We start from the raw sequence: 15,166 nt of genomic DNA, 5'->3' as shown, positions 1-15,166 counted from the left end.
AGGCACCATGTGCATGCCAGGTGACTAGGGAGGTTAGAATAGAGTGCTGGATCCCCTGGAACTGGAGTTACAACTGGAGTTTTGAGTCACCATGAAGGTGATGGGGCTTGAAACCAGGTTTTCTGGAAGAGCAGCCAGTGCTCTTTACTCCTAAGCCATTTTTCCAGTCCCCAGTTCAACTTTTAAAGAAAGGGATTTCTCAAGTAAAGCACAGTATGGCTTCTGTTGACCCTTGAGCTGCCAGCTATAGGATTTGGAAGATGGTAAATACACCATTTTTTTTCACAGAAAGTATTTGTATTGAACAAAGTGATGAATGGACAAAGTTCTTCCAGACAGAGAAATGGCCAATGGTTCTGCCGCCTCAGCCACTCTGGTCAGATCATAGGTCGGAGATGCCTCAAGTAGACCATTTCCTGAGTTCTATTGTGTTCAGGCAATACATCACATTGTTCTTAACTTAATGATCAGATAAAGAAGGATATCTGTGTATAACAACATGGGGTAAATTCTTTATTTTTGACCTTATGTTCAGTGTGCTGGAAACTCACCAACATCCCTGATCCAGACTGAGATAAAGGTGACATCCACAAATAAAAGAAATACTAAGACTATTTCTATTTACTCAGCTTAATTCCATATTTAGAGCCAATGGTCCTGGACCCTGTACCATTTACTAAAACTTGAACACAAAACAGATTTTAAAAAAAAAGTAGCTTACCTAAATGTTAAAGAAGTTCCTGTGACTATCTAGTTGAGTGTGTGTGTGTGTGTGTGTGAGAGAGAGAGAGAGAGAGACAGAGAGACAGAGAGACAGAGAGACAGAGAGAGTGACAGAGGGAGATCAGAAAACTTCTGACTGTATCTGCTCTGAGGCAGTGAAATCTCCTTATCTTGGCTTTGGCTCCTCTGCTCCTGCCTCACTTCCTTCCCACCCTCTCCTGCTCATCAGAGGGGACTTTGAAGAGGTCCTATGGGACGCAGTATGGGAAGCACAGAAGCTTAATCTCTTACTTAGAATTAAGAGCCAAAGAAGAGTTAAACATGACCTCATTAGACTAAGGACAGATTTGTGATTGGAAATGTCAGGTAATTAAATCAACTAGACAATCCATTAGAACCAAATGTCTGCATATAGCTAGCTAATCAATATAATCAAACTAACCTCGCCCAGAGCTGATATCCTGGCACAAGAGGCACAGATGGCTTCTTAATATCATCAAGAAGCAAAAAAGAATTCATTCTGGTGAAATTTATGTGGAAAGAAAATTTGAGATGTCTTTTCCTACTCATTGAGCTCTCATATACCCCAGCCCTACAACACATGCATCCCCGGAAAGAGCTCAGTGCTGATTTTATATCTCCGCATGAATTCATTTGGAAAAGCTCTTTCTCCCCTGGACCATTAATTAATAAGATAACATATTACGCTTTTTTTAAAAATTCCTTTTATAAAGAATTAGTCTGTTGGGGTTTTTAGAACATTTTTGAGATGTTAAAAAAATTCTTTCACATTTACAACTGTTCTACCCAGGAAAAATGTTTCTGATGCACACATGTAAGCTGTTTAAATGTCGCTGTTACACAACAAGCAAGTAAATAGGCCACCAAATAACAAAGCGAAACACAGTCATCTAGGCAGGCCACCAGGGTACAGAATGACTGGACAGTTGAACTGTAAACATTGTAAAACATTGATGTTGAACTTGGCCAGTTGCTCTTTCTGACTTTACACAGTTTGAATGCTTAAAAAGATTGAATCTATTTGCCCTAGGAAAGGAATGTTACTACCCTGGGTGCTCATGCAGACTTTAAAAAAACAAAAACAAAAAACAAAAAACAAAACCCCACGTAATAGTGGCCTTCGGAATTAAAGGAGCCATGGTACCTGAATTGGGATTTAGCTGAATATGATTCTTGGTGCTCTTTCCATGCCAGGCCTGTGCAACTGATTTCATGTCAATTCTCATTCACTGGTGGCGATTATTTCAAAACACTGTCCCTCAAAGTAAGGGGCTACTTGTCTTTATTAGAGATGTTTGGTATTTGAAGCTTTGTGGTAGGACTTCTTACATTGTAAGGAACAGAATGCTAAGGAAACTACCGTCTACCAGCTACCATCTCCACATCTTAGTTTACAGCTGATAAAACAGAGGCCTAGGAAGCAGAGGATGCATGCTGTCTTCTGATACACACCGAAGGCACTGTGGACTACACACGCGTCCGTGCCACACTCCACATGTCCTTTCCTGTCTCTCAGGGGAGCAGAGGCTCCCAGGAGTCAGAGCCCACAGCAACGGTGCCTTTGGAGTCCGTGCCAGTCACAGCTGGTGACCCAGGCTGGACCAGCAAGCTAAGACGTTCAGGCTGGCATTTGATTCAGATTACCAAGCTGTGGAGCAGCCTGGCCTTATTTGGAGCTGATTTCACAAGCAAATGGGCTGACAGTGTAGGAACTGGAGGCATACTCTAACAATCTCCTCTCTGGCTTCCTTTGAGTACCTAAAATGCAAACGTCAGGCGATAGCTTGTAACTTTCCCTCAGCTGGGTTCCTATGGTCTTCTTTCATAGGAACAAGACTTTTCCTTTTTTCTTTTTTTTTTTCACATGATTGAGTCATTTCCTTTGGGAAGAATTTGATGTTATCAACTTCCTTGCACATGCAGTTGAGGAAGATTTCTCGTGGCACAGTTTTAGGTGTCGGTGAGAAGCTCAGAGTCATCAAGGCTTGGAGCCAATTCTTTTCCTCTCCAAAATCAGAACTTAAAGAAAAGAACTTGAGATAAGCTCTAACATCCTCACGATTTTTCAAGAGCCTTACATAGTGCCTGCCACACTTTAGCTCACTTTAGTGACGATCATTTGAAAGCGACTTGATTTGACTCCTGGAGGTCGAAGGGCCTAGAGCAGCAGTTCATTCTCTCATAGAAGCACGATCCAAATGGTAGTTTTAAGGTTTTCTTTATACCAGGCCTGACTTCATAGTTCGGTAAGACATATTTCACTTAGAATATTATTTTTAAATGTGTAAAACAAAATACCACAGCATTATAAAGAAATGGAACTACATTGATACATATGTATATTTATAAAATCTATTTTAAGCTTATGATATTAGGCTGGATGTTTATATTAATATGATAAATAACAAGAATTACCAAATGTCTAAGTAAGTCTGAGAATAAGGAATACGCAGTGACATCTACAATAACACCATTATATAAAAATATCTGTGTTTTTTATTGTTTACACAGTCCTATACACTGTTAGGAGTATTGGATACTCATAGTTGAAGAAAATTCTACATTTCAGTTAGAAACGCCTATAAATGTAGAATTTATATGCATATAAATTCTCCCTCATTTATTTATTTGTTCAACTTTGTTCTTGACCCACTGAGACTGATAGACAAATCTGTTCGTGTGGACCAAGCTAAGATGTACAGTTTAATAAAGATGCTCAAGTGTGCTCTGTGCAAAACTAGGGCCTTGTGGGATAGGACATTTGGCAGGTAGTGGGAGTTTTGGGCTCTCTATAAAACATGCTAAGTGTTTTCCAAAGCATTCATCTCAAATCCATGCCCTTGTTTTAGCATATTCCCAAACCGTGAAAGCATTGTTTCCCCAAGTACAAGGAAGTCAACGTGAACATTTGATAAAGATGGAACAATTGCAAATAAATAAATAAACACTCTGTGGCTTTAGAGAGTTTAGAAGTTCATGCTGAAGGGATATCCGCCTCCTTTTGACTCCCGGATACCTTTGGTGGCAATGGGCCCATAGATATGGCCTTCAGTCATGGACAAGGACAAACATCCTTGGGGATGCTCAAAATAGCACAAGGCATCACCTAGCACCCCAGGAAGTAGAGCTTTGAACTGCTACCGAGGTGAGGCAAAGGCTGCCTTGGGAGCCGCTTAAAAGAACACATTTGTCCCTACTCCACACCTGAGGGGAGGGAGACTTTCAGCCCCCTTTCTTTTCACTATTAGAAACTCACTTGGTGCTGTCTCCTGTCTCCCTCCCTTTAGTCTAATTATGCTGTCTTGGCATTGACTTTCTTTTTAAATAATGGATAGTGCCAAGTGCTTTCCTCAACTTAGCCCATCCCTGTCCCACCTCACCACCCATCCCAGGGAAAAATATCAGATATCCATGCTGAGACAGGAGAAGATTTAAAAATGTAATAGGGAAGCAAACTCAAAGAGAGAAATTGATTTCTCTAAATGGCCCATAACTACCTCATGCAGAGGAGACTGAGGAAGGGGTATCAACGGAGGCTCACTCAGTATCATCATGCACACACAGCATTGGAATTCTTCACTAAGCACATCTTCGTTTTGTGCTTAATGGGGCTGGTGCTGCATCTACTAGACATTTAGCTGCTCACCTCACTTCAGTCATGTGATTCTTGAACTCGTTTTGTACAATACCAGCTACAGTTCCATCTCTGCTAAGCCCATGCTTTCCTCACCCTTTGGATAAACAACAGGCAAGTGGCAGCCCTCTGCTGGTCTTACAGCTTCTTATGACCTCCCTTGTCTGTTCTCATGTTTGTTTTTAGTAAAATATATGAGACTACATTGATTACAGTGACTACAATTCCTGACCTCTGAGTTCACCGAGTGTAGCTTTAACACACAGCTTACTGGGGTAGGACATTTAAATCCTTGATTACTTTATTACTATTGTATCTTGTCTCCTAGGTCAAATCTCTGCCACTGCTGCTGATGATCTTGCTGTGTCTTTGGACTTCTGATCAGTTTTGTATTTGGGGGAAAGCGCTCAGGACTGGAGCAAGCACATCAGTGAATCGTCCACCAGGCTGATAAGAATGACAGTCTGTTCTGCGTCCTGTATGGTTTGGAATCACAACTCTTGAATTTTTTATTACAAAGTAGGGGTAGGGTGAGGGATGGGGAGGCTAGACCTTCCTCCCTGGCTTCATCGCTGAGCCACAAATGCACTGCAGACAGTCTGTATGCATTCAAAGCTACTCCACACACGATGTTGGCACCGTTGGTGTGCACCTTAATGCTGCATCTCAAACAGCCCCGTCTGGATCTGACTAGGAGGAGACATACTCATCCAAATCTTTCCCTATCAGCTTGAGAGTGAAAGACAGCTGTGAGTGTCACTTTTTCGAGAGGGCTCTTTTTAAAACTTAATCAAAGAAAAACTACAGACTTTTGTACCGTAGCCAACATCTAAGCATTCCTAGTTTCTGATTGTCTCAAATTTCGGTAGGTAAAACTCCACACATACACAAACACACCAACCACACTGGTCTACTCACCGAGCAATCCGTCAGTGGGTCCCTCATGGTGAAATGCTCTTTGCTTTGTCTGTTAGCTATGCTCCAGCATTCTGGACACTGCAATCAATCAGGTTGGGTGTGTTCTGGACTTCCGGGACTCAAAGGGCTCAGAGTACGTCAGTCCTTGTCAAACACACCAAGGAGGAAGTTCCAGCCCTGGACTTTCATCCAGTTTGTTTCCTGAAAAAGCAAAGAACAGCTCTGGGTCAAAAGAGCCCCTGGGAGATGGTGAGAGTCAGTTTAGCAAACACTCACAGGGCAGGACACTGAGGTGCAGCCTTGAGAAGAGGCCCAGAAGCATTGTAGATTTCTCCATGATCTGTATGTCCAGATTGATGATGGGAGCTCACTTTTTTTTCCAGCTTGCTGGTCCAGTCATGGCTTATATTTCTTGTGTTTAATGCTGCTCTGACCTGGGAGAACTATGCATGCTAGATAGGTGAAAAGTCACAGCTGTCCTTCAGTCTTATGATGGGAAAAAGGTTTGAGTGAGTATATAGCGTCCTACTAGGATCCAGATGGGGCTGCATGAAGGTTTACGTTAACTATCAACTTGACAGGATCTAGGCTCATCTAAGAGGCTAACCTCTGAGCATGTCTGTGAGGGAGTGTCTAGACTGAGTTCACTGAGGTGGGAAGACTTGGCCTAAATATGGGCTGCATCCTCAGATGAGCTGGGGTCCTCGCCTTGACTAAAAATGAGAGATCGGCTGTCCTCATGCTCCTATTTGTTTTCTAATGAGAGACAGAAAGGGTTAGATCCAGATAGGAGGAAAGGTGGTGTTGGGATTGGGAGGAGGAGAATTAGAAAAACCATAATCAGGACATATTATATAAGAAAAACAAATCTATTTTCAATAAAAAGGGGGAAGGCTCTCAGTGAACATGGATTCTCGAAATTGTCTTGCTCTTGAAGTTTGCTCTGGAAGCTGCCACACCAGAGTGTATTGTGATGATAGCTTTGGTATGGCGGGGGATAGCCATATCTGCTTCCTATCTGAGACTTTCCTAGGAACCGGTTAGACTTCCCTTGGGCCTCGGGACATCTGCTAAAGACTAGTATCTCTGCCATGCTCTAGTGTCCCTCTCACAGGCTCCAGTCAGACAGACAGTAAGGGCTTGGCTATTTGTTAGCTCTTCAAAGGGGTGTGTGAATTTACAAAGCACTCAGAGAGGAGAGTACTGTATCTTCATCTCTGTCACAGGGTTGCCACTGAGCTGCCAAGACCAACCCAGAAAGCCAGGAGCTTCAAATGACACATAATTCATTTATTAACAAATCCTCACATCAATTGGCGGTTCCCAGTTTCTCCCTGGCTCGCTCACGAGGAGCAGACCCTCGGTGCATCTCTGCAGGGCAGTGCCTGATGCAGCAGCATCTTTCCTGGGGTGCTGGGCTGGCTGTTAGCTGAGGCTGTATCTTATTAACCAGTAGCTCAAGCCTGTAGTTCCAGGGACCTCTTATGTGAGGACCTACAACTGACCCTCCAGTCACGTTTGCCATGCCCACCTGAGGAAAGCTATCAAAGGAGCCCATCCAGATTCAAGGGTGGTGAACTGAAAGTCCCTTGGGAAAAGGACGTAGATACAGAGGGGGCTGGGAACAGGAACCACCTTGTCATTCAGTCTGTCACAATGACTGGTCAATATTTATTCCTCAGTGACTTGAGAGATGAAGGGGGAAAACACAGGAGGGAATGGCTGTTCTCCATCTTCCTTCCCTTCCTGCACTCAGTGGGGTAGGGTTCCTTTGTCAGCACAGGTCGTGAGTAGATAAACAAGAGGAACACATTCAGGACAGGGGCTTAGGGAGAGGACTCTCCTCTCTGACCTCACAAGCCGCACTACACACAGGCTACAGTAGAGAGTGGGGGGTGGGGCCAGTGACACAGCAGAGTTCTCTCGGGTTTCCTGTCAGCTAGGCCTGAGACTAGCTGGTCAACCTTGACTAGGAGGCAACCTGACAAAGAGTGTTCTGGGGTACACATGGAAGCCCCAGACTCTGACTCTTAGGAAATGACTTGGCGATATTGAGAGTTGGAGGCCAAGCCCCTGAGTCAGAAGATGGGCAGAGAGCTGTATGGCTTTGGAACAAATGTGAGTACGACTCATTTGTAGCCACAGGTAATGAGAGCTATACAGACAGTGAAGCATCTCCACAGAGAAGGCTTAACCCACTCTTTCTGGGGAAATTAAGGCCTCAGTATCCCTTTGACCTCTCTGCTCACATTTGTCCCTGGCTGGATGCTTTTGACCTGGATTCATTTCCTGGCTTCTTCCTAGTCCAGGTGTTCAGTTTGAGTTAAGCTTAGCTTTCCCTCCTCCTTTTCCAGGCTGTGCTCAGCATCCTTGTCTACAGAAACCAAACAAAAACCAAAAACAAAAGAGCCACATAGTGGAAGCTATTGTAAAGGACTCCATCCACAACACTATATACCACATCTAAAGGGAGTTGACAACATTTTGTACGTTTATTAAATACTCATGAACCAAATGTTGGATATTGGTAAGTTGAGAAAAAAAAAACAGAAGCCTGAATAAAAAGAAGGGAATAGGCCATTCAAAACTGCCCTGAAGTTTCCTTCATAGGCAAAGCATGTAATAAGTTATGAGTGACTCAAACATTATCAATAGAGACCTAGCTGAACACATTGTAGTAAGAGGAATTTGTGTTTAGAGGGCTTACCCGGTGTCCCAGGACCCACACGAAGAGCTAGACGCGTCTGTGGGTGTGACTGTAACCCCAGCGCAGTGGGGTCAGAGGTAGGAGAGCTGGTGGAGCTTGCCTGTCGTTAGCACGGTGCCAGGTTCAGTGTGAGATACCTCGAGAAAGCACGGTGCAGAGTGACAGAGCAGGCCACCTGACATTTTCCCCTGGCCTTCTGCAACATTCACAGGCAAGTACCTCCCAACCTGTGCATATATCACACACACATGTACCGCACCATGCACACACATTTACATGCAAGCATATACAAAGAAAGGAATATTAGCTTTTAAGATAATTGTAGCAGTTACTGGAGATAGATATGTGTTATTTTGGTCCTTATAGTATACATGGAGGAACTGAGGCCTGGGGCAGCCAGATGACTTACTCAAGGTCACACAGGAAGTGAGATGACTTTCTCTGACTCCAGTCCTTCCAAGTTTTGACCACCATGTTACACTGCCACTTACTCTCACAATAGATGCTATAGCATTCAAAGGACGAGGATGTAGTAAGACCTACTTAATGCGCCGATTTGAACACGAAAGCAAATGGTATGGTTCCATGATTCTAGGGAAAAATGATCTAGGTACATATCCCTAGAGAGATTACAGTACATCTCTGAAGGTTTTGGATTATAAGACTTTTAACTCTATAAATCATACATTTCTGTATAATTGAAATATTTGAAATAACTATGGTTGCTTTAGAGACAAACAGGTGAAACCTTTTAAAAAAAAGAATGACAATTACATTCACTTTTAAAAAGATTTATTTATTTATCTGTGTGTATGTGTGTCTGTCTGAGTTTGTGTGGATGTACCCGGTGTGAAGGGAGGTCAGAAGAGGATGACTTATCTACTGGAAGTAGAGTTATAGATAGTTGTAAGCTGCCTAGTGTGGGCACCGAGATCCGAGCCCGGGTCCTCTGCAAGAGCAGCCAATGCTCTTAGCCATGGAGCCAGCTCCCCAACCCCTCATTCCAGCTTTTAACGAGGGAAAGTTGGTAGGAAGAAATTGTAACCCCGTGCGTCATCACTTCATACTTGTAGGATTTTGTAGCTGCTGATCCTTCTGCATGGAGACTTGTCTTACTTATGCTGGCCTGGTTGACTTTTACTTATCTTCACAGAGCCCAGTGTGTGTGACTTTCCCCACACAGCACTTTGTAGTGGTGGTATGCATGTACCTCTTTTGATCTATTTATCCCATTGGATTGGATTACCAGTTTAATACTCTCCCTGCTACGCTGCAAATGAGATCTTTATATCCAAGTACCCGGAGCAAAGTAAATGCTTAAAAATAATTGCTCATATTTGATTGAATTAAATGGTGAGAAAGTGACCCCCATAGCTGGTTCCTCTTTACTGACAAGGCAGGGGATGTCACATGTGAGTAGGGTTGTATCTATAGTTATCCGGAAACTGAGGCGTTCAAAACCCTGAAAGGAAAGATAAGTGTGACCTTCTAGTCAGGAAGTCTAAAATGAGAAATGGCTAAATGCACTTGGAAGGTTCTGACATAGATTAAAAATGGCCTTGACAAGCAGGAAATAGAGGCACTCCACTGGAGTCCCCAGGGGTCACTAGAGAACTTTCTTGGAAATTTTTCTTCTTTAGCTTACAAAGCTATAAACAAAGGAGGTCTCAGGACCGAGCATAAAATCAAAGAGAGGCCTAACATTAGGAACACATCGGAGAGACTGGGGGTCTAAGATGAGTTTCATCCTGGAAACCTTGCCAAGAACAGAATGTTTCCTGCATTCGTAGTAGGACAAATTTACAGGGACAACAGCAAGCCTTCATCCAGGCTGCTGGCCTGTGGTCATTGATGACTAAGTGAACGGGAGCAGCTGGCCAGGCTGCCAGGGCTAAGTGGTTGGACTGGACAGGCCAATTGGCTTCCTGTGGACCACATTACCCCAAAGCACTTTGCCGGAGAACTTGCGGAAACATGGGTGGCGTGCTTTGACAACTTCCCAAGACCACATAACGCTTCTACATTCTGGGCGATACCAGTCCTTGGCCTGCTTGAGCTACCACAGAGGCAGGGCCTTCTCTGCAGCCATTGGGCACATGCGAGAATCATGAGAATCGTGAACTGTGTGTGCTGAACATGACGTCACTTCTCTCAGGCATCCTTACAGAGCAGGGTAGAAGCAACGCTATTCTGATTAAATTACTTTTTATTTTTAGCCTCCACATGAGGAAGTGATTAGTTTACTTATTTTCCACAGCTCTCCAAAACTGAAAGAAGCATTTCTGAAGACTTGACGGAAGGCACATATCATAAAGCAAATAAATACAAACGAAAAAAACAAAACAAAACCAACATTTGCTCAACACAAGCTTGTGAGAGAAAAAACAATAATGATAACAACAAAAAACAAAGCGGAAAACCCTTCCATGCACTGAACAAGCACAAATGAGGGATTTACAAGGAATAGAAGCCCTGTGTTTACAATGTTTGGTTGCTGTGAAGTCAACCTCAAAGTCTCTCTCTCTCTCTCTTTTTTTTTTTTTTGTCTCAAGCCGTATGAAGGAGACAGAGTTGATGATACTCTAATGTCTCACTTTAAAAAAAAACACAGTCTAAAGGAGGAGGGTTATATTAGTTAGTGATAGATTAAGGAACAGATCTTCCCAGGAATTCGAGGGGAGTTCCAGAGACCTACCATGGACAGTGTGGCAGAGAAAGATAGAAATGCAGGTATGAGATGGTGGGCTTGCAGATGCTTGGAAGGTGCACATTAGCAGTGCTTGCACAACAGAATGTGTTTTGTTATCTAGAAAATTACAAATCTGTTGAGAATGCCTTGGGTACACAGTTTCCCAGGGACCTTGGAGAAGTTCCATGCCCTCCTGTCATGCTGCAGTCCACTGTCAAAGGACCAGAAACATGTAACCAGATCATCACACACTGAAACCTCTGAATCTGTAAGCAAAATCAAACATCTTAGAACTAGCAGCTGCAAACAAAGGAAATCCCAACAAAACAAAACAAAAACACACAAACCAAAAAGATCACATTCTCATTTTACAATATAGAAATTGCAGCCTCCAAACATCTGTAAACATCTCTCAAGGCATTAATAGAATTAAAAAACCTTCTATTAATATATTAAGATAATCCTAACATGACAGACAAATTCCAAGTTCAGTACAAGTGTGTGTCTTTTTTCCTGGAATAAATTGCTGATTAAATGTCTGTAATGCTCTATTATTTTAGTATGTATTGTCTGTGAGTGAGGGTGTTCCCTGATGCAACCACAAACAGCCATCTTAAGTGGGACATTAAAACTGATACATTAAGACCATCCATTTTTTCTTTTTCTTTTTCTTTTTTTTTAACTAATGTTCTCCGTAGCAACAGAGGCCTGTGTGGTAGCAAGCCTTGCATTCATCTGTCCTGTTCCTGTCATCTCCTTCACTCTGGCATGCTTCTACAGTTTCTGTGCCTTTTGTACTCTTTTGTGCCTTTGATTGATTTGCAGATTATCAGCTGGGGTTGGGTCTGTATGCAGTTCTGTGGTAGCAGCTTGCCTAGCATGTGCGATGCTTGAGTTTGATACTCAGCATACACATGTGTGTGCATACATGTATATACACACACACGTACATATATGTTTGACATCTATATATTAAAAGCCATAGACAAATACCTACAATTCTAATTCAGCTTTGCTAAGTTCATTTACTTTATCCCTCTCCTGTGTACTTCATTTTTAGAAGTAAGAACCTCATTTCCATTAGCCTTAATGCACTTCTGCATTTGCTCCGTTCTCCTATATGTAACCAGTCTTCCATTGTCCCCACTCTGACCTCTGGTTCTAGGCTGTGCAGGGACAGCCTCATTATCTGGCTTGGGCTCTGATACCTTGTGAGTGCCCCACCTATCCATGTGGACAGCCCCTTCACTCAGTTTAGAGCCCAGTTCTCCATGCTGTCCTGTCTTACTTGCCCCCCCCACCCCATATGCCACATTGGGCCACTTGACTCCATGACCTGGCACAGACACAGACAGTGCTCTGTGACCTGAGGTTTACAGACAGAACAACTTAGGAAGAAGTAGAATTGGGTGGAAGAGAGGGAGAGGAAAAAGGAAGGTAATAACTATGGTTAGCATCCTTAAACAGCCTTTCTTTGTGTTGCTAGAGATTGACCCAGGGCCCTGAACATGCTGGGCTAATTTTCTTCCCCCAGCCCCTCTATCTTCCTCATCAAGTTTTCGTGGTTGCTTTGTACAGCCTCCCGTGTCCTCTTACCATGAGACTTTCTACAAGCCTCTGCTCTAGCAGGTAGCCCAGAGGTGCCTCTGAACTTGGACAATGTTATATACAGCCACCAGTCTTTAGGTAGAGCGTAAGAGGACTCTTATCATCCTATGCTTCATTTTCTTTTTTAATTTTTTTATTTTTAAGTTTAAATTTAGATTAGAAACATGTTTGGTTCACAAGTCAGTTCCAGGTCCCTCTCCCTTTCCCTCCTCCCGTCCCCTCCCCCAACCCCCCATTATCCCCTCATTTCCCCAGGGAGGGTGAGGCCCTCCATGGGGGTGTCCATAGACTGTCATTTCATCCAGGGCAGGGCCTAGACCCTCCCCCCAAGAGTTCAGGGTGAGAGTGCATCTCACATTGTTGAATGGGAGTACAAAGTACATTTGCATACCCGGGATAAATACTGATCTACTGCCCAAGGCTCAATAGATTACCCAGGCCTCCTCACTGACACCCACATTCAGGGGGTCTTGATCAGTCCCATGCTGGATTCCCAGGCATCAGCCTGGGATTCAAGAGTAAACCCTTGTCAGATCAGCTGTTTCTGGGGTTACCAGCCCAGTCTTAACTCCTTTGGTCATCAGTCCACCCTCTCTGTTACTAGCTTTCTTGAGTTCAGCTCAGTACTTAGCCGTGGGAGTCTGCCTCTTCTTCCATCAGCCACTGAATGAAGTTTCTGTTTTCCAGACTCTCTGGCCATGGGATTGTAGGCTGGCATTCCCCAGATCTATGTCTAAAATCCATATATGAGAGAGTACATGCCATATTTCTCTTTTTGTGACTGTGTTACCTCACTCAGGATGATTTCTTCTAGTGTCATCCATTTGCCTACAAATCTCAGGATTCCATTGTTTTTTTCTGCTGAAGAGTACTCCATTGTGTAAATGTACCACATTTTCTCTATCCACTCTTCGGTTGAGGGGCATCTAGGTTGCTTCCAAGTACTGGCTATTACAAATAATGCTGCTATGAACATAGTGGAACAGACATCCTTGTTGTATGAATGGGCATCTTTTGGATATATGCCTAAGAGTGGAGTTGCTGGGTCTTGTGGTAGGTTTATTCCCATTTTTCTGAGGAATCTCCACACTGATTTCCAAAGTGGCTGAACCAGTTGGCACTCCCACCAGCAATGGAGGCGTGTCCCCCTTTCACCACATCCTCTCCAGCATAAATTGTCATTGGTGTTTTTGATTTTAGCCATTCTGACAGGAGTGAGATGGTATCTCAGAGTTGTTTTGATTTGCATTTCCCGGATGGCTAAGGATATTGAGCACTTTCTCAAGTGCCTCTCAGCCATTTTAGACTCCTCTATTGAAAATTCTCTATTTAGTTCTGCAGCCCACTTTTTAATTGGATTCTTTGGTGTTTTGGAGACTTGCTTCTTGAGTTCTTTGTAAATTTTGGAGATCAACCCTCTGTCAGATGTGGGGTTAGTGAATATTTTTTCCCATTTGTGGGCTGCCTTTTTGTCTTGCTGATTGTGTCCTTACAGAAGCTTCTCAGTTTCAGGAGGTCCCATTTATTAGTTGTTGATCTCACTGTCTGCGCTACTGGTGTTATGTTCAGGAAGCTGTCTCCTGTACCAATTCGTTCAAGGGTACCACCCACTTTCTCTTCTAAGAGGTTCAGTGTGGCTGGATTTGTGTTGAGGTCTTTGATCCATTTGGATTTAAGTTTTGTGCATGGCGATAAACATGGATTGATGCACAGTTTTCTACATGCCAGCCTCCAGTTATGCCAGCACCATTTGTTGAAGATGCTTTCTTTATTCCATTGCATATTTTAGCTTCTTTGTCAAAGATCAGATGTTCATACGTGTGTGGGTTAACATCGGGGTTTTCAATTCAATTCCATTGGTCTACCTGTCTGTTTTTGTGCCAATACCATGCTGTTTTCAGGACTATAGCTCTATAATAGAGCTTGAAGTCAGGGATGGTGATGCCTCCAGACGTTGCCTTGTTGAACAGGGTTGTTTTGGCTATCCTGGGTCTTTTGTTTTTCCATACAAAATTGATTATTGTTCTTTCAAGGTCTGTGAAGAATTGTGCTGGGATTTTAATGGGGATTGCATTGAATCTGTAGATTGCTTTTGGCAGGATTGCCATTTTTACTACATTGATCCTACCTATCCAAGAGCATGGGAGATCTTTCCATTTTCTGAGGGCTTCTTTAATTTCTTTCTTTAAAGATTCAAAGTTCTTGCGATACAGGTCTTTCACTTGTTTGGGTAGCATTACCCCAAGGTATTTTATGTTGTTTGTGGCAATTGTAAAGGGTGATGTTTCTCTGATTTCTTTCTCAGCCCTTTTATCATCTGTAGCCTGCCACTTTGCTGAAGGTGTTAATCAGCTGTAAGAGTTCCCTGGTAGAGTTCTTTGGGTCATTTATGTAAACTATCATATCATCTGCAAATAGTGAAAGTTTGACCTCTTCCCAATTTGTATCCCCTTGATCCCCTTTTGTTGTCGTATGGCAATGGCTAGAACTTCAAGTACAATATTGAAAAGGTATGGAGAGAGTGGACAGCCTTGTTTTGTTCCTGATTTTAGAGGAATTGCATTGAGTTTCTGTCCATTTAGTTTGATGTTAGTTGTTGGTTTACTGTATATAGCTTTTATTATATTTGAGTATGTTCCTGTTATCGCAGATCTCTTCAAGACCTTTATCATGAAGGGGTGTTGGATTTTGTCAAAGGCTTTTTCAGCATCTAGTGAGATGATCATGTGATTTTTGTTTCTCAGCTTGTTTATATGGTAGATTACATTGATGGATTTTCATATGTTGAACCATCCCTGCATCCCTGGGATGAAACCTACTTGATCGTGGTGAATGATTGTTTTGATGTGTTCTTGGATCCTATTTG

General features: G+C 43.0%; 1 protein-coding gene across 1 annotated transcript in view; it reads right to left on the bottom strand.

Moving 5' to 3' along the window:
- The window catches only part of Nostrin (nitric oxide synthase trafficking), a 55,740-nt gene extending 50,309 nt beyond the window's left edge, over positions 1-5,431 (bottom strand). The window contains exon 1 of the mRNA XM_040745504.1: positions 5,297-5,431. Within this exon, the coding sequence (XP_040601438.1) occupies positions 5,297-5,323 (27 nt within the window). The 5' untranslated portion in view covers positions 5,324-5,431. The remainder of the gene's footprint in view (positions 1-5,296) is intronic.
- Positions 5,432-15,166: the final 9,735 nt, after the last annotated feature.

Source organism: Mesocricetus auratus, unplaced genomic scaffold (assembly GCF_017639785.1).
Source record: "Mesocricetus auratus isolate SY011 unplaced genomic scaffold, BCM_Maur_2.0 Super-Scaffold_100004, whole genome shotgun sequence".
NCBI lineage: Eukaryota > Metazoa > Chordata > Mammalia > Rodentia > Cricetidae > Mesocricetus > Mesocricetus auratus.
This window is presented reverse-complemented; position numbering and strand designations above follow the sequence as displayed.